This window comes from Leuciscus leuciscus, assembly GCF_965113295.1.
Source record: "Leuciscus leuciscus genome assembly, chromosome: 10".
Taxonomy (NCBI): domain Eukaryota; kingdom Metazoa; phylum Chordata; class Actinopteri; order Cypriniformes; family Leuciscidae; genus Leuciscus; species Leuciscus leuciscus.
The window spans coordinates 44929944-44952611 of record NC_138734.1 but is presented as its reverse complement, the minus strand read 5'-3'; the positions used below and the strand labels follow the sequence as shown (position 1 = coordinate 44952611).

Here is a 22668-nt window from a genome sequence, read left to right as displayed (position 1 = left end):
TGTGTTTATGTCTTTATTTATGCATGTATAATGTTTATAAGCTAATACATGGATTTAAAGAATGCACTTAATATGATAAGAAACCAGAGAGATTGACTCGGTCCATCAGAATCTCGAGAGCCGTTTCCATCATGTGACGTGTGTGTGTGCGCAACACTACACACTCGATCCAGAGCAATATTAGTACAGAGATGATACACATGTAGTGCGTCACTGATCAGGTTTGATGAATGAGGGTTATTGCACTGATTAGCGGATCACTAGCCTATAGCACAGGGCCGAAGCGTAGGAAGATTTCCACTGTAGTTTTAGAGAGTGATTTAATGTTAAACGGGAGCGAGTCGGGATCGGTGTCTCCCGGATCTGGCAGCACCAGGACTGCAGGATTTGGTCACCGGATAAATAAATTAAACGCGTCTCTAAGAGGCGGATGCACGTCTAATGAGCGGTTTGGATTATAGTGCGCGTATACTGACGGCTAATCTCACTCAGGTCCGTCTAAATCACGTCACGTGACACATCAGGCCGACGCTCCGAATGCGTTGGGATTCCTGTTACAATCCTACAGGATTACTGTATCGCCCAGAGAGAGAGAGAGAGAGAGAGAGAGAGAGAGAGAGAGAGACGCGATCCATCAGCAGAGGTGTCAATAAGTGTCAGCTCCGCCCACAGTGTGTCAATCACCCGGTCGCCACGGTGACGAGCTGTCGCTCTCCCATCACAGGGAGGAGTAGAAGAAGATGTATGCGGCGGCCGAGCGAACGTTGGTGGCCGAGATCTCGGAAACCTCGTGATCGTCGAACTTGAACCAGCGCTGCTTGAGCGGGTTCTTGCAGTACGCCGTGTAATGGCCGCCGTCCATCCCGCCGTAGTGATTCTGCGGAGGAGAACACACATTACAGCGTCCGGAACATGTTCACGTGTGTGTGTGTGTGTGGGGTGAGGTCGGGTACTCACAGATACGCCGTACAGGTTGTACTTCTTCAGGTTGTGTTTGGGCCCGATGACGTACTGTGACAGGTCCAGATTATCCAGCGGGAAATCCACCAGCGTCTGCAGCTTCTCCCGCCACCGGCCGTCATACTTAAACCTGGTACACACACACACACACACACACACACACACACACACACACACACACACACACACACACACACACACACACACAAGAACACGTCATGGACAGGATTAGAACAGGTTAAATGGTCCTGTAAACAACAGTCACACTTGTGCTCCTCGTGATCAATAATGAGCGCATTGGAAATGAATGCGAGACGAGTTTCCTCTAGTGGAAGCGTTTGGTACTGCAGCCGAACACACTCTCACTGAAAGAGCATTTAAGATATCAGGCTCAAATTTTTAACGCAACTTATTAGATTTATGGCTTTGATTTTATCACCGTTTTAGAGTAAAACACATTTCTGAAAATATATATATTTAATAAAAATTAAAATAGTATTTTTTTGCACATTTTTCATAACAATAAACGTAAAATTCTGTAACTATTTGTTCACTTTTTAAAACTTTTTTCACTTCAGCAATAATCTGCCAAGTGTCGTCTTTGAGAAGAGATCAAACTTCAGCCTCTAAAGCATTCAAGATTTACCAGTTTAAGCTGGAAATGTAATTGTCAGGTCTATGCTCAAAAAGTGAATAAATATAAATATAATTTAGTACCATAAAATCCCCTAAAAATACAAAATACTTCAAATAATAGCCGAGTCCCAAATAGACGCCTGTCTCTTTTACACGCCTGGTGTGGCCACAGGTTTGGATAAATAAAGGCCGGTCTCTAATAGAGGCCTGGTCTGTTTTTTAGTATCGGGTTGTATTTAATCTTCTAAAACCCGTCAGTTTTTGACAGTGATGAATAGGGTCCTTTTGTATCACATGATTGCAGTTGTTTTACAGGGTAGCCTTCATTCTTTCTTGTTGATGTGTTTCGGGCAACTAGTTCATAGGCTCGATGGATATTACCGGTAACTTGTATTGTTCAGCCCATGGCTGTCACATTGTTTAGTTTTTTTATGCTGCCAATAATCTAAAGTGAGTCACGTCTATGACAACTCGAGGTATCGCACACCGGACGCGCACTTTGTTAGTTTATGGCCAGCAATATTGTTATGTTTAAGGATATTATGGAATTAAGATCATGTCTGTACTATGTTATGATTGTCCTGTACAATTACATACAATCGTTGCTGAGTCTGCAGTCTGAGCACTTTACCTCAGAGCGTTAACTGAATGAATTGAGAATATCTCCTGAAAATCCAATAACATCAGCAGTTTTCCTCCACGCAGCTGATTTCTGTGAATGAGTGTAAAACTGAATGTATATTGCAGCACAGGGTGAAGTCAGTATATACATTAACTACGATTTGAGGCAATGTACACTCAGAGAATAATGTGTTCGAATTGTAAAGACGTGGCGCTGCGCTTCTCGTCTGGTGTGCGACCCCCTTTACACATACAGAAATATAGCAGGCTAATTCTTAGTTACACCACAGATATGGTACCCTCCTACTGTCATGCTTTCCGTCTATCAGCCTATGCTATTTGGATCGTTATCTCTAGGCCTACACTCAATGAACAACATCTCTACTCTAAATTAAAGGCCTGTCTCATACAGACGCCTGTCTCTAATACAAGCCGGTGCAGTTCAGCGATTTGGGAAAATAAAAGCCTGGGCTATTATTTGAAGTTTTATGGTAATAAATAAAAAACATTATCAAACAAAAATATTATACAATAATAACTTTGAAATAAAAAAATAAAACCGTTTGACCCCTGTGTGCCCGACACTACGAGCCCCGAGGGTTAGGGCCCCCGAGAGGGTTAGGGCCCCCGAGAGGGTTAGGGCCCCCGAGAGGGTTAGGGCCCCGAGAGGGTTAGGGCCCCCGAGAGGGTTAGGCCCCCGAGAGGGTTAGGGCCCCGAGCCGGCGATGGTACGCACCGCTTCAGGTGCACCAGCAGGATGGGCGGAAGCTTCCAGATCTGCATCTTCTTGATGGCGTCTCGGTGTGTCTTACAGTGGCGGCAGTAGAAGCGGTTGCTGTCGGTCAAACGCTCCTCTTTATGGAACAGCTTCAGACAGTCCTGGACACACACACACACACACACACGAGACGGCAGTGTGAGCTCAGATGGACACCTGACGCAGGACAAACACTGTATTATAGCGAAGTCACAACTATAACAAGTCAATCAGAGCTCGAGCATTTACAGTGACAGACGACAAAACTGCAGCGCTTATGAACAAAACTCAGTGTTTAGCTCAGGGAGAGAGTCTGTGAACATCAGAAGTAGAGCCGCTCTGAGGCGCTGAACACACAGGGCTCATTTATAACCGTTGCTGGGCTGGAAACCTGTACGCCACTTCCCACGCAGAGGGTGCGATCTACTAAAGGGGCGGTGGAGTATGATTTGACTTCTCTAACTGTAGTTAGTGCCGTGGTTCTCAACTCCAGTCCTCGGGACCCGCTGCTCTGCACATTTTGTATGTCTCTCTTATCTGACACACTCAGTTCAGTTCATGGAGTCTCTCCTAACGAGCTGATGATCTGGTTCAGGTGTGTTAAATAAGGGAGACATACAAAATGTGCAGAGCAGCGGGTCCTGAGGACTGGAGTTGAGAACCACGGCACTAACTACAGTTAGAGAAGTCAAATCATACTCCACCGCCCCTTTAATAGATCGCACCCTAATGTTGCTGTGTGAGAATAAACAACATCTGCAAAGTTACGACGCTCAAAGTTCAGAGCAAAGGGAGAGATTTGCTTTTACAGAAATCGTTTTTTAAGGACTACAACAAACGGCTGGTAGAGACTACACCACATTCCTCACGGGTTAGTGACATCACCAACCCTAGAATTTACATAAACCCCGCCCCCAGAACACGATTTATAGATTATGAAGACAGAATATGCTAATCAATGACTAGAAGATTGTGAACTCCACATCAGATACATAACTTCATCAACTAACTATTCAGAAATGTCCTGTTGCTTCTACATGTTGTCACTTCTTCTTGAGTCTCTCCATCTTTCTGATTCCGGTTTGAACATGTTCAGTGCGTGTGTGTGTGTGAGGTAAAAGGACACAAGCTCTTGAAGCTCCGCCCTCTGTGCCGGGAACAGCAGCTCATTTGCATTTAAAGTGCAAACACCTGTGTGTGTGTGTGTGAGTGTGTGAGTGAGAGACCTGCAGAGAGCACTTGCTGCTCGCCGTCATCTCCAGCGTGAGGTACATGAAGGTCTCGAAGGTGCGGGACTTGTGCTGGCAGCTCATGCACTGGACTGTGGACTTGAACTGGCCCTGGAACAGAGCCACGATGATGGACTCGTTCAGGAGCTTGTGTTTGGACCAGGCCAGATCCGCAGCGCTCACGTCATCCAGGTGATCGATGTCCTCCTCCTTATAACCCCTGCGCTTATCCGCCTGGCAGAGAGAGTGAGAGTGAGAGTGAGAGAGAGTGAGAGTGTGTGTGTGTGTGTGTGTGAGAGAGAGAGAGAGAGAGAGAGACTTTAGCGTCTTTCTGTTCAGTCTGTCCAACATGACACTCGTTTTTTTTCCTGGCGTTCCCATCAAACATGTGTCTGTGAGTGTGTGAGTCTGTGAGTGTGAGTCTGTGAGTGTGTGTGTGTGTGTGTGTGAGTGTGAGTGTGTGTCTGTCTGGCGTTCCCATCAAACGTGTCTGTGAGTGTGTGTGTGTGAGTCTGTGAGTGTGAGTCTGTGAGTGTGTGTGTGTGTGTGTGTGAGTGTGTGAGTGTGTGTCTGTCTGGCGTTCCCATCAAACATGTGTCTGTGAGTGTGTGTGTGTGTGTGTGTGTGTGTGTGTGTGTGTGTGTGTGTGTGTGTGTGTGTGTGTGTGAGAGAGTGTGAGTGTGTCTGTCTGGCGTTCCCACCATAGACTGTAAAAAATATGGACAAAGCGTCTGTGACGTTGTGACACTATATTAGGGCTAAGAGAAATACATGTCATAAATATACTTTATTTTATCAATGTGAGGAAGACATTGAATGTTAGATAATGTGTAAAATATGTATAGGGATGATTTAATTGGTTTCAGGCCCTAGTTGAATTTCTCTGTCTTTTTTGTATGTGGGACTTTTATGTTTGGTGGAGAAATATCCTGGAGTAGGCAAAATTGACTTTTATTTTGACAGGAGAGCACCTAGGGGAAGGAAGGCCTTCTTTAAGGGAAATGGCCCAGCAAGTTGAGAGGGAAGGCATGTGAGTTGATCCTGTTGGAATCAAACGGATTGGTGTTTTTTTAGCTTTCTCCTTTGAAGTCGCTTATGGATTAATTTCCCATCGAGATTCAAGAGAAGACTTGTTTTTTGCCATTTCATCACGTTTGGAGGATTATCATCATTTTTTGGACATTTTGATTCATTTTTTGGGGCTCAAGGACTAAGAATTCATACATAAGGACAATACTTCTCAAGCACGGACTATTTGATCAAGGACTCTCGGATAAGTGTCATTTTTTCTGATTTGACTATTGAGTTATCAATATACTTTGATGGTTAACCTGCTTATGTCTATCTTTGTCTGATTACAAGTGTTGATTCAGTTATTCCCCATATTCATTAATGCCTTGTGAGTACCCTGAACTTTTGAGTGACTACTGGTTTAGTTAAATTGCAAGTCCAGTTTGTTACAACGTCACCCATAGACTTTCTGAAGAACGGTTTTGAGGCCGTTTATGGGGGGTATGGGCGGCGCCATATTTCAATACAAATGTTCAGAAAGGATAACTTACAGGTATGATGTGTTGTGTCAGATCATGGCCGAGACGTCAAATTTCAGGAATTCCACTCGGCGCAGCCTATGCTCGTTATCAGCTGTCAATCAAGCTGTCAATCGCGCCCTTATTTGTCATACATTTTATATCTAAATACGATCTAAACTAACGAGTTAGAAAAAAAATTCACCCCCCTCACAGTTGTCAGGCACTCGGAACCTATCGAAAAATACAATAAAAGTCCATGGGACCAACCTGTAAAAACATGAATTTATGCTGTGAAAACGGACATTTTAACATGGGGGTGTTTGGACATTTGCTCCCTTTTGGGACCTGCCCCTAGCGGATTTTCGATGTATTGCAGTTTTTCGCACTTCCGGGTAGGCTTCATTTTTCAGATTAGAATGTTGCCGCTTGGTTCCCACACACCTTGTTGAGGTCCTCGTGCAGTCCGTCCATGAGGAACAGCTGTGTGTGTGTGTGTGTGTGTGTGTGTGTGTGTGTGTGTGTGTGTGTGTGTGTGTGTGTGTGTGTGTCTGGCGTTCCCACACACCTTGTTGAGGTCCTTGTGCAGTCCGTCCATGAGGAACAGCAGTGTGTGTGTGTGTGTGTGAGTCTGTGAGTGTGTGTGTGTGTGTGTGTCTGGCGTTCCCACACACCTTGTTGAGGTCCTCGTGCAGTCCGTCCATGAGGAACAGCAGAGTGTGTGTGTGTGTGTGAGTCTGTGAGTGTGTGTGTGTTTGTGTGTGTGTGTGTGTGTGTGTCTGGCGTTCCCACACACCTTGTTGAGGTCCTCGTGCAGTCCGTCCATGAGGAACAGCAGTGTGTGTGTGTGTGTGTGTGTGTGTGTCTGGCGTTCCCACACACCTTGTTGAGGTCCTCGTGCAGTCCGTCCATGAGGAACAGCAGAGTGTGTGTGTGTGTGTGTGTGAGTCTGTGATTGTGTGTGTGTGTGTGTGTGTGTGTGTGTGTCTGGCGTTCCCACACACCTTGTTGAGGTCCTCGTGCAGTCCGTCCATGAGGAACAGCAGTGTGTGTGTGTGTGTGTGTGTGTGTGTGTGTGTGTGTGTGTCTGGCGTTCCCACACACCTTGTTGAGGTCCTCGTGCTGTCCATCCATGAGGAACAGCAGTGTGTGTGTGTGTGTGTGTGTGAGTCTGTGAGTGTGTGTGTGTGTCTGGCGTTCCCACACACCTTGTTGAGGTCCTCGTGCAGTCCGTCCATGAGGAACAGCAGAGTGTGTGTGTGTGTGTGTGAGTCTGTGAGTGTGTGTGTGTTTGTGTGTGTGTGTGTGTTTGTGTGTGTGTGTGTGTTTGTGTGTGTGTGTGTGTGTGTGTGTGTGTGTGTGTCTGGCGTTCCCACACACCTTGTTGAGGTCCTCGTGCAGTCCGTCCATGAGGAACAGCAGCAGCTCCTGGGAGTCCTGATGCTCGAAGCTCGAGAAGCGGCTGTTGATTTTACAGATTGTTCCTTTGAAGTCCTGCGGGCTGATGATCTTATACTGACCCGACCACAGCGCCTTCATGAGCACACTGAACTCCTCCGCCACCTCGCCCTTATGGCCCAGGATATTAGCCCTGCAGAGAGACACACACACACACACACACACACACACACACACACACACACAGCGTCACGTTCCTCTGGATTCACACTGACTGTGATGATGTAATGCAGACCAGACTAGGGTTGTCAAAAGTACCGATTTCGGTAACAAGTCGAAACTGAAATTTAAAAAATGTGCCGCTTTGAGCGCAGTGGAGCCTCTGATTGGCCGTTGTGTTCACGAGCTCATCAGATATGTCTGTGATTGGCTACAATGATCAGCGCTTCAAAAACATGTTGTAAACAGTGTTTGAACTTTACCAGCTACAAGTGTATGCACTACTTGCTTTATCCAAGCACTATATAGGATTTACCCTATTATACTTTATCAACCCAAACTGATAGGTCAAACAGCCACTGTCTTTGAGTTCACATGAACAACGGTTAACACACACACACACACACACACACACACACACACACACACACACACACACACAGAGCGCTGCAGGACCAGTGCGCTGATAGCTCTCAAACACTCCCCCTGCGCTGATCATTGTAGCCAATCAAAGACATATCTGATGAGCTCATGAACACAACGGCCAATCAGAGGCTCCACTGCGCTCAAAGCGGCACATTTTTTAAATTTCAGTTTCGACTTGTTACCGAAATCGGGGCTTTTGACAACACCAGACCAGAGTGATGTCATCATACCTGTTGATGTCGTCCTGATAGTAGTTCCTGTTGAAATACTCCGCCATGGCAACGGTGTTACACAGACACTGGAGGATGGAGTTCATGTAGCAGGTGTTGCCAAGGTTACGGAGGCCCGTTAGTAACGGCCCCTGACCCCCGAACACCGGGTTCAGGTTCCGGATCTTAGCAGCAGACGGGCGGGAGATCTCCACTGTCTTATAGGAGGCCGTCAGAGGCCTGACACACACACACACACACACACACACACACACACACACACACACACACACACTCAGCATGGGTTTACATTTTACATGCAATTTTAAAAATAAGGTTGCTGTGTGTGTGTGCATATGTGTATTAGTGTGTGTACAAGTGAGTGTGTGTGTATGCGTGCGTGAGAGTCTGTGTGTGTGTGTACACGATTGTGTATGTCCATGAGTGCAGTGTTGGGAAAGTTCACTTTCTACATGAACTAGTTCAGTTCATAGTTCATACTCACTCAAAATTTTGAACTAGTTCATAGTTTTTTTTTCCATGTTGCTGCGAGATATTATTTTTCAAAATGATTGCCACAGCCCATATAGAACCACAGACAATTATTTGATCAGTTTTAACACTGAAGCTATGCGTCTGAGTTTTCCCATCCTCACCGACCTTGTCATAAAACTTGTTTAAATGATCATACGACGCCTCCTTGCTGCTTTTTGTTTTGATTTGTAACGTAAGTGATGAGTCGTTCATGAACGTTCATTGCGTCTGTCACGTGACAAATGAACGAAAGACTTGGAAGGTGAAGTAATTATTTATGTTCCCTGTAAAAGATTTTTGACTGCATTATAATGATCTCTTAATTCAGAATATGATTGAGATTGCGTAGGTGGATGTGTTCTGGGAATTTGCCAGTTAATAGTATAACATTTAAAGCCCCTTAAATGAACGAAATGACCCGAAAAAAGATTTGTTCATTTTGATGAACGAGATGGAACAAGAGAGTCAGTAGACACTGGTGGCTGGTGTTGCCAGATTGGGTGTTTCTTCCGCTACATATTAAGGCCTGTTTACGGAGTGTTTTAGCCGGGTTTTCTCCTGGAAGGCTCTATAGAAATCTGGCACTCTATTGAAGAAGTTAAACTGAGAGAGCGTGGCGTTCACAGACACCAGAATGAACGAGTTCACAGTAACGTCCATCAGGCAGTATTACAGTACGTTCAGTTCATGTTCGCACAAAATATGAACGAGTTCATGAACTATCATTCAATGAACGCGTTCAGGCACAACACTGCATGAGTGTGTGTGTGTGTGTGTGTGTGTGTGTGTGTGTGTGTGTGTGTGTGTGTGATTGTGTATTAGGCTTGCTACAATAGTCGGTGTTGACGGTGTTACTGGTGTTCAGAACAAGCGGCAACCTCCCCGTCTCTCTCTTGAAACCAACACGGAAGTGAGTTAAACTGCAATTCATTGACTGGCCGCTTGAGGCTGGCTGCAGAAGTGAGTCAAATCTGTATCTCCCCCATGTTAAAATTACCAACTTTACAGCAGAAAAAAACATGTTTACAGCCTGGTGTCTGTATGTGGCTTTGGTCTATACAGCTAATTTTGCCCTTCATAACAACTGTGAGGGGGGTGAATTTTTTTATAACTCATCCGTTTAGTTGATTAATATTTAAAGTTCTGCATAATTAAGGGTGTGGCCACTTGAGTGACAGGTGGATTGCCGCTGATGTCAATGCTAGCCGTTTGTCTGCTGTTACTAGCCGTCACTTCACCTCAGCATATGTTAGCTGCTAAACTTGCCATCTCTGCAGTGTTTGTGCTTTTTTTTCGGGATTATTTCATACAATTTAATACACCCATTACTTTAATACACCCATTACTTTAATACACCCATTACTTTAATACACCCATTACTTCGCCCACGGCTTATGATTCCGTCGTTGTCGTCGAGTGTCGTTCGAGAGAACAACCAGCGCTGTATTTCAGTTGTTCTCCTCTGTGAACATGCACTAATGGATGTCTGACAATTTCGTTGCTTTTTGGAGTTTTCAGATTTAAAAAACGTCAATAAAGGCTCGTTCGTTCTGCTCTCATGGAACAGATAGATTATAATATGCTTATGTACCGTCAGATGAAATCCTGCAGCTGTCGGCGCTTTCTCCGTCCATGCAATAAATGCACATCCATGAATGAGCGCGGATTTTCTAGCGCATTTACTTGAACTTCATAGGCAATATATCTATGGTTTAACCCATTTGAGAGGCGGCCAAAATCAGAATTTAAAATGGACTGAATAAGCTCTCTACAAACTTGACGAGCGATGCCGCGCTGACGGACCATAGACTATAAAAAAAGAGTGACTGACATGTATGCACATAAATCACTGTCACACACACTCTCTCAGAGTAATATTAAGTTACTGCATAATACATTTTCAACTAGCAGAATAGTACAGAATCACGAGACACAGTCTCACTTGTTGCCATGTCTTTTAACTATTATAATATTTCGAAGGGCAAAAATAGGAACTTTTAATTGGATTTACATCATCAACTGTCACTTTAGCGCGAGGCCCTGTGCAGTCGCAGACTTGGTACTGTCAGTAGCGTAAGCTAACTCGATCACGTTGAGCTAGGTGGGCGTGATTTCAGATAGCCAGGCTCCTCAGCTCCACTCACACCGCCTCTTTGCCCATTTTCTGTTATCCGGGAGAGACGCAAGGCCAAGATGGCGATGGCCGGCTCCGCCCACTTTAGGCTTAAAAAATGCTCTTCAGAAACCTACGGGTGACGTCACGGACACTACGTCCATATTTTTTTTACAGTCTATGGTTCAGAAGCAACACCGGTTTCATCACTTGCGCTCCGCCACCGTCGATTAGATTTATTTATTTATTTATGAAATACGTTAGTTCCGTTAGAGAAGACACCACAGTTAAAGCTGAACGTGTCTGTTTAATAAACCGTGAGCTGAGTGAGTCGCAGCACAGATCAGCAGCGGGAGTCAGATCTCATCATCACGAGGGCGAGGAGCTGACTCACTAGATGACGGAGGAACGTTTGGTGTCAAAGCGCCTATTTAATCACTAATTTGAAAGTGAAACTAAGATGCGCACGTCCACACGGGCATTCATAGCGGTGCGGGCATAACGGGCATTCATAGCAGGATAGAGCGAACGTTTTCAGTTCATTCCTATGGTAAGAATTATTTGAAAACTCTCGCTCCGCACCGTTATGAACACCCGTACAGACGCGCGCAGTTTAGTTTCACTTTCAAATGAGCGATTTAAAAAACCCCGCCGGTGTTGTCACACTTCGATTAACCGGTGGGAAAATATCTTCACCGTCACATTCCTAGTGTGTATGTGCACGAGTGTGTGTGTATGTGTGTGAGTGCGTGCTCGTACTTGTTCTCTCTGTTGACCGTGGGCACGAGTGTGAGTGTGTGAGTGCGTGCTCGTACTTGTTCTCTCTGTTGACCGTGGGCACGAGTGTGAGTGTGTGAGTGCGTGCTCGTACTTGTTCTCTCTGTTGACCGTGGGCACGGCTGCTGGTCTCCTGGTCTCGTTGAGCTCCTGGCTGATGTCTGGAGACGAGTACGAGCGCTTGAGTTTAGACTGATCTCTCTCTCTCTCCCTCTCTCTCTGCTTCTCTCGCTCCGTCTCTCTCTCTCTCTCCGGCTCCGGCTGGGCTCCGGCTGAGCTGGGCTGGATCGGGCCCTGAGGCGCGTTGACCTCGGGAGGGTACAGGTGCACGCGGTTGGTGGGCGAGTGGTAATACCTGTAGGTGCCCGTCACCGTGTCCAGAAACTGCAGAGCACAACATCAGCGTTACACACACACACACACACACACACGCACACTTGCTGCTGTTTCCTCTTACCTTCATCCAGCCGTCCGGCAGCCCAGGTACGGTTCGGCCCATCTCCTCACTGTGTGCTCTCAATAGAGACTCCCTCTGAAACACACCACACACACACACACACACACACACACACGTTACCTCCTGCTGAAGTGTTGTGATATCGTTCATTTTACTAACACTCCGAGACGTTCATAAGATTGTCCCTAAGGCCTCGTCCACACTACTGCGTTTTAGATTAGAAACGGAGAATTAAAACGAATACGACCTCCGTCCACACCAGCGTTTTAGCTGCGTATTAGAATTGATCTCTGTCCACATTAAAACGACTGAAAACGCGGATCACGTGACCATTCACCAACACTGGGCATGCGCGTGCTGGTGTAAACACAACTTCATTGATAAAATTATCCCACCATGCGCTAGTTCTTCCCGGGTTAACCCAAAACCGACGCTCCATGTACGGTCGGTACCGCCGCTGCACACGGGAATTGTCACAGATCGCTCGAATAGTAGCTTGCCTCCGGCACATGTAGGCAGTTATAGCATTGCAAAATGCAGAATTTACTTGCACAACAGCTGCTAGCAAAGATATACGCCATGACTGATGACACCCAATCATAGAGCCGAGCGTGAGCCTCCACTACGTCATCGTTTCTAAAGTCCTCCGTTTTGACCCGTCCAGACTAAAACGCCCTCCGGAGATTCAAAACAAAACACGGGTCGGCACGTTTCTAAACTTCTCCGTTTTGGGTCTCCGTTTTTGCCGTTTTAGTGTGGACGGGAGGTGCAAACGTAGCAAAAGGTCTCAGTTTTTAAACGAAAACGCAGTAGTGTGGACGGGGCCTAAGTGTATATTTGAAATCTTATGTTTTCTCTTGAGAAGAATGTCAGGCTTTGGTATCGTGCGATTCTGTGTGCAAAAGTAAATGCGCCCTGCGTACGAGCACGCGCCGCGACTCCACCGAGCAACGACACCCACAAGTGTTTTTTCCTTCCTCTTCTACACAACTTGTTCTCATCTTTCTGTCTGAGACCTCTCTTCACTATGTGCTTTCAAATCCCTACTATTACTAACATGCGTAAATCTAATGTCACACGTGGGAGGAAGTGCAATCCTAACAACCTGCGTTTCATCTTCTAGTACATTACTCTCGTTTCCCATCGGTCTCTGGAACTGCCATTCATTACATCTATTTCTAGTCATTCGGGTCTGTGTGACAACAGTTCATTTGAATCGCATTCAATTACTATCACAAGTCCTATTAAAATCCACTTAGCAGTCGTCTATCGTCCCGCAGGTCAGCGTGGCAGTTTCCTGGAGGAGTGTGTTCCTCTCACCCTTCCCTGAGGACGGTCCTCCTCGTAGCTCTTGGAGACCTCAACATCCCCCTAGAAAAGCCTCAGGCTGCTGATGTCCACACATCGCCTCACTCGACCTCAAGCGAGTCTCTACTGCGGCTACTCTGAGATCAGGTGACCAACTGGACCTTACTTACACGCGCTACTGCTCCGCTGGCCATACGCTGGTCACTGCGCTGCACACCTCAGAGCTCGTCCTCCTCCTGATCGGCTCTCATCACTGTACTAGTGTACACACTGTGTATGTGTGTGAGATGGGTAGGTTTAGGGGTAGGGTTAGTGTGTTTGAGTGTGTGTGTGTGTGTGAGATGGGTAGGTTTAGGGGTAGGGTTAGTGTGTTTGAGTGTGTGTGTGTGTGTGTGAGATGGGTAGGTTTAGGGGTAGGGTGAGTGTGTGAGTGAGTGAGTGAGTGTGAGATGGGTAGGTTTAGGGTTAGAGTGTGTGTGTGTGTGTGTGTGTGTGTGTGTGTGTGAGATGGGCAGGTTTAGGGGTTGAGTGTGTGTGTGTGTGTGTGTGTGTGAGATGGGCAGGTTTAGGGGTAGGGTTAGTGTGTGAGTGAGTGAGTGAGTGAGTGTGTGTAGGTTTAGGGGTAGGGTTAGTGTGTGAGAGAGTGAGTGTGTGTGTGTGTGTAGGTTTAGGGGTAGGGTTAGTGTGTGAGAGAGTGAGTGTGTGTGTGTGTGTGTGTGTGTGTGTGTGTGTGTGTGTGTGTGTGTGTGTGTGTGTGTGTGTGTGTGTGTGTGTGTGTGTGTGTGTGTGTGTGTGTGTGTGTGTGTGTGTGATGGGTAGGTTTAGGGGTAGGGTTAGTGTGTTTGAGTGTGTGTGTGTGTGTGTGAGATGGGTAGGTTTAGGGGTAGGGTGAGTGTGTGAGTGAGTGAGTGAGTGTGAGATGGGTAGGTTTAGGGGTAGGGTGAGTGTGTGAGTGAGTGAGTGAGTGTGAGATGGGTAGGTTTAGGGTTAGAGTGTGAGTGTGTGTGTGTGTGTGTGTGTGTGTGTGTGTGTGTGTGTGTGTGTGTGTGTGTGTGTGTGTGTGTGTGTGTGTGAGATGGGCAGGTTTAGGGGTTGAGTGTGTGTGTGTGTGTGTGTGTGTGTGTGTGTGTGTGTGTGTGAGATGGGCAGGTTTAGGGGTAGGGTTAGTGTGTGAGTGAGTGAGTGAGTGAGTGTGTGTAGGTTTAGGGGTAGGGTTAGTGTGTGAGAGAGTGAGTGTGTGTGTGTGTGTGTGTGTGTGTGTGTGTGTGTGTGTGTGTGTGTGTGTGTGTGTGTGTGTGTGTGTGTGTGTGTGTGTGTGTGTGTGAGAGAGATGGGCAGGTTTAGTGGTAGGGTTAGTGTGAGTGTGTGTGTAAGTCACTCACAGCACTCGAGGGCACATGCGAGTCCAGAGACATGCTCTTCATGGCAGGGTCGAGTGTGACGTCCTTCTGTGTTCTCCTGCTCTTCTTCTCCTCGTCTCGATCCACTCGATCTCCCGGATCCTGCTCTTCTTCTGCTTTCTGTCTCTCCAGCCTCTTCCTCTTCTCCTCCTCATCCTCCTGTTCCTTCTGTTCCCGCTGGTGTCTCTCGGCCGCCTCTCTCTCCCTCTCTCTCCTGCGCTGCTCCTGCTCTCTCCGGGCCGTCTCCATCAGGCTGAGGGTCTTGGCCTGGATCTCCCGGCGCTCCTCTTCGCTCAGGGCTCGGGACGGGTCGCTCAGGGGTCCGGTGGGTTTGGTGGAGCGGTCCGGCAGAACCAGGCCGTTGGGCACCGCAGGGCCGTCGTTAACCGGAGGCTCGTCGCTGGTCTTCACACTCGACGGCAGCTTCACCGAGGGCTTCTTCGTGCGGTCCACCTGAGGAACGGTTGAGGTGTGTGTGTGTGTGTGTGTGAGTTAGTGGTGCAACGGATAACAAAATTCACATTCAGAACATTTATGCTTTTTGAGATTTTTTCATCATTTTCATCATCGTTTTCAGATCAGCAAAAAATAAATAATAATAATTATATATATATATATATATATATATATATATATATATATATATATATATATATATATATATATATACATATACATATATGTAACTTCTTTGAGTGTGTGAAACTAAAAACTACTAGCCTAACTGATAAAGTTCAAACATTATTAAAGACAAGTGAACAGTCAGTGATAAAACAAGAACAAATACACAAATTACAAGCAGAGATGAATACTAAATAAAGTTACCAAGTCTAACAGTGTTCAGGTACAGGGATTAATAATTAAGCCTAAATGTAAAATAACACTATTTGCTCACTGTAGAAATTAAATATAGTTTCATCTTTGTTAAAGCTGTATTTTGTTGTTTTATGAACATTAATAACACAGGAAACAGCAGGAATATTAGGCTACTGTCACTTTAAGACCGACAGCACAGACCGGATATACTGACACACATCCGGTTTCTTCCTCAACTGTTCATTTATGACACCGAGAGAATACTTGCCGAGAGACGGGTATTTAGACATAATTTGTGTGTATGTGTCCGTTCAAGGACGCCTCGGGTGTGTGTGGCTGTGCGCACAGATAACGCACGAGTCACAATATTCGCCTCGTCTTCCGCGTGTAAAATACTTTGAATGTGTAACATGGCAAGACAAAACACGTCAGAATTATAAACTCTTACTCTATGATGGTTAAATTGAACAGTAAATCACATGTGTGCCGAACTGTGGGGAAGCTGGCCCGTACACATCACCGATCAACTGCGATCCGTTGAACTCCTATTTGTGAGTGTCTGTGTGTGAATCAGTGACTACGTTTACATGCACAACTTTAGTTTTTTAATCGGACTGAATTCATCCCGATTGATGAATCTGAGCGTAGTGTTAGCATGAGCGCTAAACATGAGATCTGGTTGATGTGTGTGTTTATATCACAAGCTTCAAATCAGAATTGATTGTTTGTCATGCGCTCACTGCACGATTATACAGAGTTTCCTGATGTCTGCGCATAATAACTGTTCTCCTACATCAGTTCTTTATTTGTTTTAAACAGCAGACTTAATATTTATCCATTTCTGGTCATAATTTGGAGATAATGATGATATGAGCCGTTGTGCCGCTGCTAATATTCATCACACAGTAAAAATGCCCAAAACCAGATGTGTGTGGATGAGAGTCTGAAGCAGCACTGGTGGACCGTTGTCCTGCTCCACTTCACACACGCAGAAGAGGAGGATTATATAGGAGGACGAGACACTCGTTTATACCACACTTTATTCAGCAGGAGAACAGCTCGTTCAGCGCGTCATTACGCTATATCTACATCATTACGCTATATCTACATCATTACGCTATTTCTACGTCATTACGCTATATCTACATCATTATGCTATTTCTACATCATTGCGCTATTTCTAAATCATTACGCTATTTCTACATCATTACGCCATTTCTACGTCATTGCGCTATTTCTACGTCATTGCGCTATTTCTACGTCATTGCGCTACTTCTACGTCATTGCGCTATTTCTACGTCATTGCGCTATTTCTACATTGCGCTATTTCTACGTCATTGCGCCACTTCTACGTCATTGCGCCACTTCTACGTCATTGCGCCACTTCTACGTCATTGCGCCACTTCTACGTCATTGCGCCACTTCTACGTCATTGCGCCACTTCTACGTCATTGTGCCATTTCTACGTCATTGCGCTATTTCTACATCATTGCGCCATTTCTACGTCATTACGCTATTTCTACGTCATTGCGCTATTTCTACGTCATTGCGCTATTTCTACATCATTGCGCCATTTCTACGTCATTGCGCTATTTCTACATCATTCTGTATCCTACGTCATTCCTTTCAGTTTCGGTTTCAATCCGATCAAGTGTGTACATGTTCTCTCGATCGGATTAGAAAAGGAAGGAATAAACCGGCCCTTTCAATCCGATTGAAATCTCATTGGGATCGAGCTCAATCGGATCGATTAAGGCGTTTTACATGAAGACTTTTCAGTGCGATTGAGCCGTCAGTCCCATTACTAACGGATTATTTGGTTGCATGTAAACGTAGCCAGTGAGTGTTGGGAGTGTGTGAGACTCACCTGTGGAGTGTGTCTGGGTGAGGCGGCGGCGGTGACGTCAGTGGCGGCGGGCTGAGCAAGGGGCGTGTGTGGTGTGTGTGTGCTAGCGAGCGGTTCGGCGGGCGGGTCCTGGGTCACAGTTGAGCCGTTGATCTGCACAGGCTCAGGCTCTACACACTCGATCACAGGCTTGGGCTCCTCCAGCGACGGGTACGTGAAGTTCACTGAAATCACAGCAAACACAATCAGGGTTAAAATTTACTTTTTCACTCACCGGCCAATTTGGCTACTAAATGTTTAAGTTACCGGCCACTCAGAACTTCTACTAGCCGAAAGAAAAAGAAAAGAAATAAACCAGATTAACTACGTCACAGCTTATATACAGTATATATATAGCCTATATTTATTTATTATGTATTACATACATCAAATAAAGTCCTGTAATCCAGCATCTGCTCTTCCTCTTTCATCCTCATTAGGCCGCTGTCAGTAGCCTAAAAGAGGCCTAGAAATAGGGTTTCGTTCCGACAAACGGGGCACTAATTTTTCTTTTGCTCAATATGTTCAACGTTAATAAAAGGTATCCAAGCAAAAAGTTCTCCACGCATTATCCTGCAGTTAATGAGAAATTGTAATTTATTGGCGCACTATATTGACTGCGTATTGAGACATGTAAAACGGTTGAGCTAGATTTTCAACCAATCAGCATCGAAAATGTAAGTAGGTCACAGCCGAAATCAAGCCAATATCACTACGCACATGTAAACATGGAGGAGGACGTAAGCAGCGCATCTTCATCTGATAGCGGCGATCAAGCTCGATTAACACCCGTAAAGTGTATTCTTCATGTCGGAAAAGATGGTGGGAAAGGTCCGCAGCCCTTTACTGAAGTCCGATGGGAAAAAATCAAGCATAGGAATGGCTCAAAACGTCGGACACTACGGAGCTAACGTTAGCTATTGCTAATAAACATGTTGCCCTCCTGGACAAACCGGTCTCTGATGTCCCAACAACTACGGGTTTCACCCGGCCTGCTATCGGCGTTTTATAGACGCTTGACTTGTGTGTGTATGTGTGTGATGGGTAGGTTTAGGGGTCGGGTTAGAGTGTGTGTGTGTGTGTGTGTGTGTGTGTGTGTGTGAGAGAGAGAGAGAGAGAGAGAGAGAGAGAGAGAGAGAGAGAGAGACCGCTGTCGGTAGCCTAAAAGAGGCCTAGAAATAGGGTTTCGTCCCACCAAGTGGGGCACTACCTACTTTTTTAACATCAGAAATATATAGAGATTCCTTAGGAAAAAGTTCTCCACACACAACCTTGCAGTTTTTCATAATAATGATGCTAAATGTGCCCATTTAAAAAAAAAAGGGAAAACATAGGGAATTTTGCACTTTCAAACCTGTTTATCATATCAACCCAAAAATGCCGAATTACCACTTGAAGTACAAAATAAACCAGTTTGAAATGTGTGATATACCTGAAGTTGCTATCTAGGGACAGTAAACATGTTAAGATTATCAAGAAAACTTCTACTGTAGCATTAACATCCCAATTACTTCTCATGTTCCAATTCAAAGGTAATATTTGAGGTAAAATCTGAATAACAAATAGAATTAAGTCAAAATATAATAACAGAGCTGCCAACTCTCACGCATTCACCGTGAGACTCACGCGGTTGACACGCTCTCACGCCACACATCCATTTTCTCACGCACAGAAAAATCGTGAAGCAAAGAGGACACAGAGACCGACAGACTAGACAGAGCAGGTTACTTATGATATGAAAAAAATCTCAGCTCTCAGATTCTGTCAATTTTATTACGAAATTCAAACAATAAATACCGTTTTGGTGTTTGTAATTGATCCCTAGCGGCACGTGACCCGATCATCTCTACTAGCTAATAGTAAATAAACACGAATGAACAATATTGAAAGAAACAGTACAGCTTACCGAAATGTATATTCTTCATACATAATATCGATCAATCAATCAAACAAAGGGGTCAATAAAACAGCTGGAGAACAATTATGTCACATAACATTTACCTCAGGAAAGCCATTTAATGACCATAATATAGGCACGTTAGTTGACTAGAAAAAGTATTTTGCTAAATATGTGTACTATATTACATATTTATTATATTTGTACTTATATCATTAAATAAAGTTGTTATTATAATAAAAAACGCATTATTTAATCTGAGTTATTTTTTACCTTAAATAATACTACCAGCTGATAGGGCTGTCTGTATGTAGCCGATGTTTTTGGGTTTTTTTGAGAAAAATTAACGCCTATCTTGTGTACCTAATATTTATTCAAATGAGTCAATATTAAATCAAATCACAAGAATTGAATTGAAATCGTGAAATTTGTTTCAAGAAATTTGTAAAAACAAAAAAAACCCTAGCTTACCAGAAATTGTACCATATAAACATTGTAACATGTTGTCACTAAACCTAATACAATTCAGTTTAGTTACTAAAATGTTTTGACAATCACAATACACTTATTGTGATGCAAGTTTTTTTTTTTTTTTGCATTTGGAAAGATCCTCCGCTATACCTTTAAACTCAAAAGTATACAAAAAAAAACCACTTTTAAAAATAACACATTTAATGGTGAATTGTTCATTTGCATACACGAGCAGTAACTGCACTACATGTACATATTCACAGGAATACGCTGTATTTAATATATCATGACTCATGAGTATTTGGGCTAAATCTGTGCAGATTTGTAATAAGTAACACCAAATTGGCTCGTGATTTGACAGCGTTTCCCGCCACAGTTGATTTATACCCGCATTTGGCAGGTTGGCGTGTGTTAATTTCAAACCCTGGTTATAACTACTACATAACTAAGCGTTTTTGAAGGGTGATGCATCAAGACACTGTATGGAGTGTGTGAGACTCACGCTGGGACAGAGACCGTATGGAGTGTGTGAGACTCACGCTGGGGCAGTGCGCTGGACTCCTGCTGTCTGGGCGGCTTGACTTTAGCGTTGCTGGTGTACATCGGGTAAAACAGCAGCCAGTTCTCGTACCCTCCCTCCAGCACCAGTGGCTCACTGCGCAGGATCGTACTGCTGTCCCACTGCACACACACACACACACACACACACACACACGTCAGACACGTCACGTCAGACACGCCGCGCACACGCCAAGCACACGTCAGACACACGCCACACGTCAGACACACGTCAGACACACGCCGCGCACACGTCATGCCAGACACACGGCAAGCACACGTCAGACACACGCCATGCCAGACACACGCCATGCCAGACACATGCTGCGCACACGTCAGACACACGCCAAGCACACGTCAGACACACGCCAAGCACACGTCATGCCAGACACACATCAGACACACGCCGCGCACACGTCAGACACACGGCAAGCACACGTCATGCCAGACACACGCCGCGCACACGTCAGACACACGCCGCGCACACGTCAGACACACGCCGCGCACACGTCATGCCAGACACACATCAGACACACGCCAAGCACACGTCACGTCAGACACGCCGCGCACATGTCAAGCACGCGTCAGACACACGCCAAGCACACGTCACGTCAGACACTCGCCGCGCACACGTCAGACACACGCCGCGCACACGTCATGCCAGACACACGCCAAGCACACGTCACGTCAGACACGCCGCGCACATGTCAAGCACGCGTCAGACACACGCCAAGCACACGTCACGTCAGACACTCGCCGCGCACACGTCAGACACACGCCGCTCACACGTCACGTCAGACACTCGCCGCGCACACGTCAGACACATGTCAAACACACGCCAGATACAAGCCACACACACGCCACACACAGGGAGCTGCAGCGCTACAGTACCTTATAGAGAGCATCCTTCAGACTCTGTAGAGTGGTTCCCAGTCTGAGATCAGAGACGCAGCTGAACCAGTCCAGCAGAACCAGGTAATCCACGAACCCTCTGCGCTTCCAGTCCTCCAGAGACGCTGCTGGGAGCTTCAGCTCGATCTGATTCACCGTCACCCTGGAGATTACCAGCACATCTAAGTACTAATACGAGCAGGAAGGGCTGGTGATGAAGCTGATAAACTAATACAAAAGTATGTACTTGCTCTCTCTTAAAGTCACCATGAAATCAAAGTGAAAGCTCTTGTTTTTTTAATGGAATATTTTCAGTGTTTATTCTAAATGATTTATGGGTGCACATCATTATTGTGTTAATCTTGAGTCAGAATATCTTCCTCTTGCAGCATCTCTTCTCTTCTCTGATGACAAGGGCGGGGCTTTAACCTGTCACTCACATGAGATCAGCCAATAGCAAACCACAACTATCCAACCAATTCCCCACAGACACAATCAAGCCCCGCCCACATTTGCTCTTGTTCCAGAAGCGTTTCACTCGATATGACACATTAGAGGAGAAAATACCATTATCATTCAGTTTAATGATAATTTCAATGTGCATATTTTGTTTAATCATGTCAAATGACCCAACAGCCATCGTAGCCAATTAGCAGCAATTTATTTACCTAATTATTTTTTTAAAGCGCAATGTAACAGATTTTTTCTTCCGTATTGTGACGTGTACATGTGTACGTGCAAGTGAAACACATTACAGAAAATGTAGGACTGGTTCTGTTCATCAGTTGTTGATTGGATGTTGAGACGTGGGTGTGGCACTCAAAAGAAGGTGGAGCTTTGAGTGGATTGTAAGAAAGGGGCGGGGTTTAACAAGACCTTAACAGGTCAAAAACATAAAAAAAAAAAAAACATGAATGAATGAATCCTTCACGATCAGACTATTGTGATATATTTATTTCATGCTGACTTTATTGTAAATAAATGTTATTATTTCAGATGGGCAAATGTGTGTGTGTGTGTGTGTGAGTGAGTGCGTGCGTGCAGGAGACTCACCCCGGGCTCACGGCCTCCTCCGGTACGCTGATACACGTCTGCGATGGGACACACATCTGCGACTCCTGGAAGTCCTGACTGGGTCGAGTGTCCATCACCAACACACTGATACTGGGATCCTTCATCATCCGGAACAATCCCTCGGCGCTGATGCTTCCTGACGGGAGAGAGAGAGGCAACCCTCACACACACACACACACACACACACACAGAGGAGTACGAGAATCCAGCGGGACGCATGTGAGTGTGTGTGTGTGTGTGTGTGTGTGTGTGTGTCAAATCACCTTTATTTATATAGCACTTTACAATACAGAGTGTTTGCAGTCCAGCTTAAGGAAGTTCAGTGATGGTTCATTTTTGTTTAAAAAAAAAGTTATTAATTTAGTTCATATTATACACATATATTTATATATCCGCTTTGGAGAAAACCGTGATGTCATCGTCCAGCTCAGTTCAGTTCTCATATAATGGTGTCAATGCAGGAGAGCAATAAGATGGTTGAATATTAAATTAAATGTCCCCAA

At 45.3% G+C, this 22668-nt stretch overlaps 1 protein-coding gene across 1 annotated transcript in view; it reads right to left on the bottom strand.

Annotated features, from left to right (window-relative positions):
• Positions 1 to 22668, bottom strand: part of usp8 (ubiquitin specific peptidase 8) — a 27521-nt gene continuing 4853 nt past the window's right edge. Inside the window, exons 7-19 of the mRNA XM_082182105.1 lie at positions 22145 to 22301; positions 21092 to 21254; positions 20182 to 20323; positions 17257 to 17459; positions 14556 to 15026; positions 11866 to 11940; positions 11503 to 11792; positions 8006 to 8224; positions 7113 to 7323; positions 4201 to 4437; positions 2954 to 3096; positions 958 to 1090; positions 1 to 877 (exon numbers count right to left, since the gene is read on the bottom strand). Coding sequence (XP_082038231.1) covers positions 719 to 877; positions 958 to 1090; positions 2954 to 3096; positions 4201 to 4437; positions 7113 to 7323; positions 8006 to 8224; positions 11503 to 11792; positions 11866 to 11940; positions 14556 to 15026; positions 17257 to 17459; positions 20182 to 20323; positions 21092 to 21254; positions 22145 to 22301 — 2603 coding nt within the window. The 3' untranslated portion in view covers positions 1 to 718. The remainder of the gene's footprint in view (positions 878 to 957; positions 1091 to 2953; positions 3097 to 4200; positions 4438 to 7112; positions 7324 to 8005; positions 8225 to 11502; positions 11793 to 11865; positions 11941 to 14555; positions 15027 to 17256; positions 17460 to 20181; positions 20324 to 21091; positions 21255 to 22144; positions 22302 to 22668) is intronic.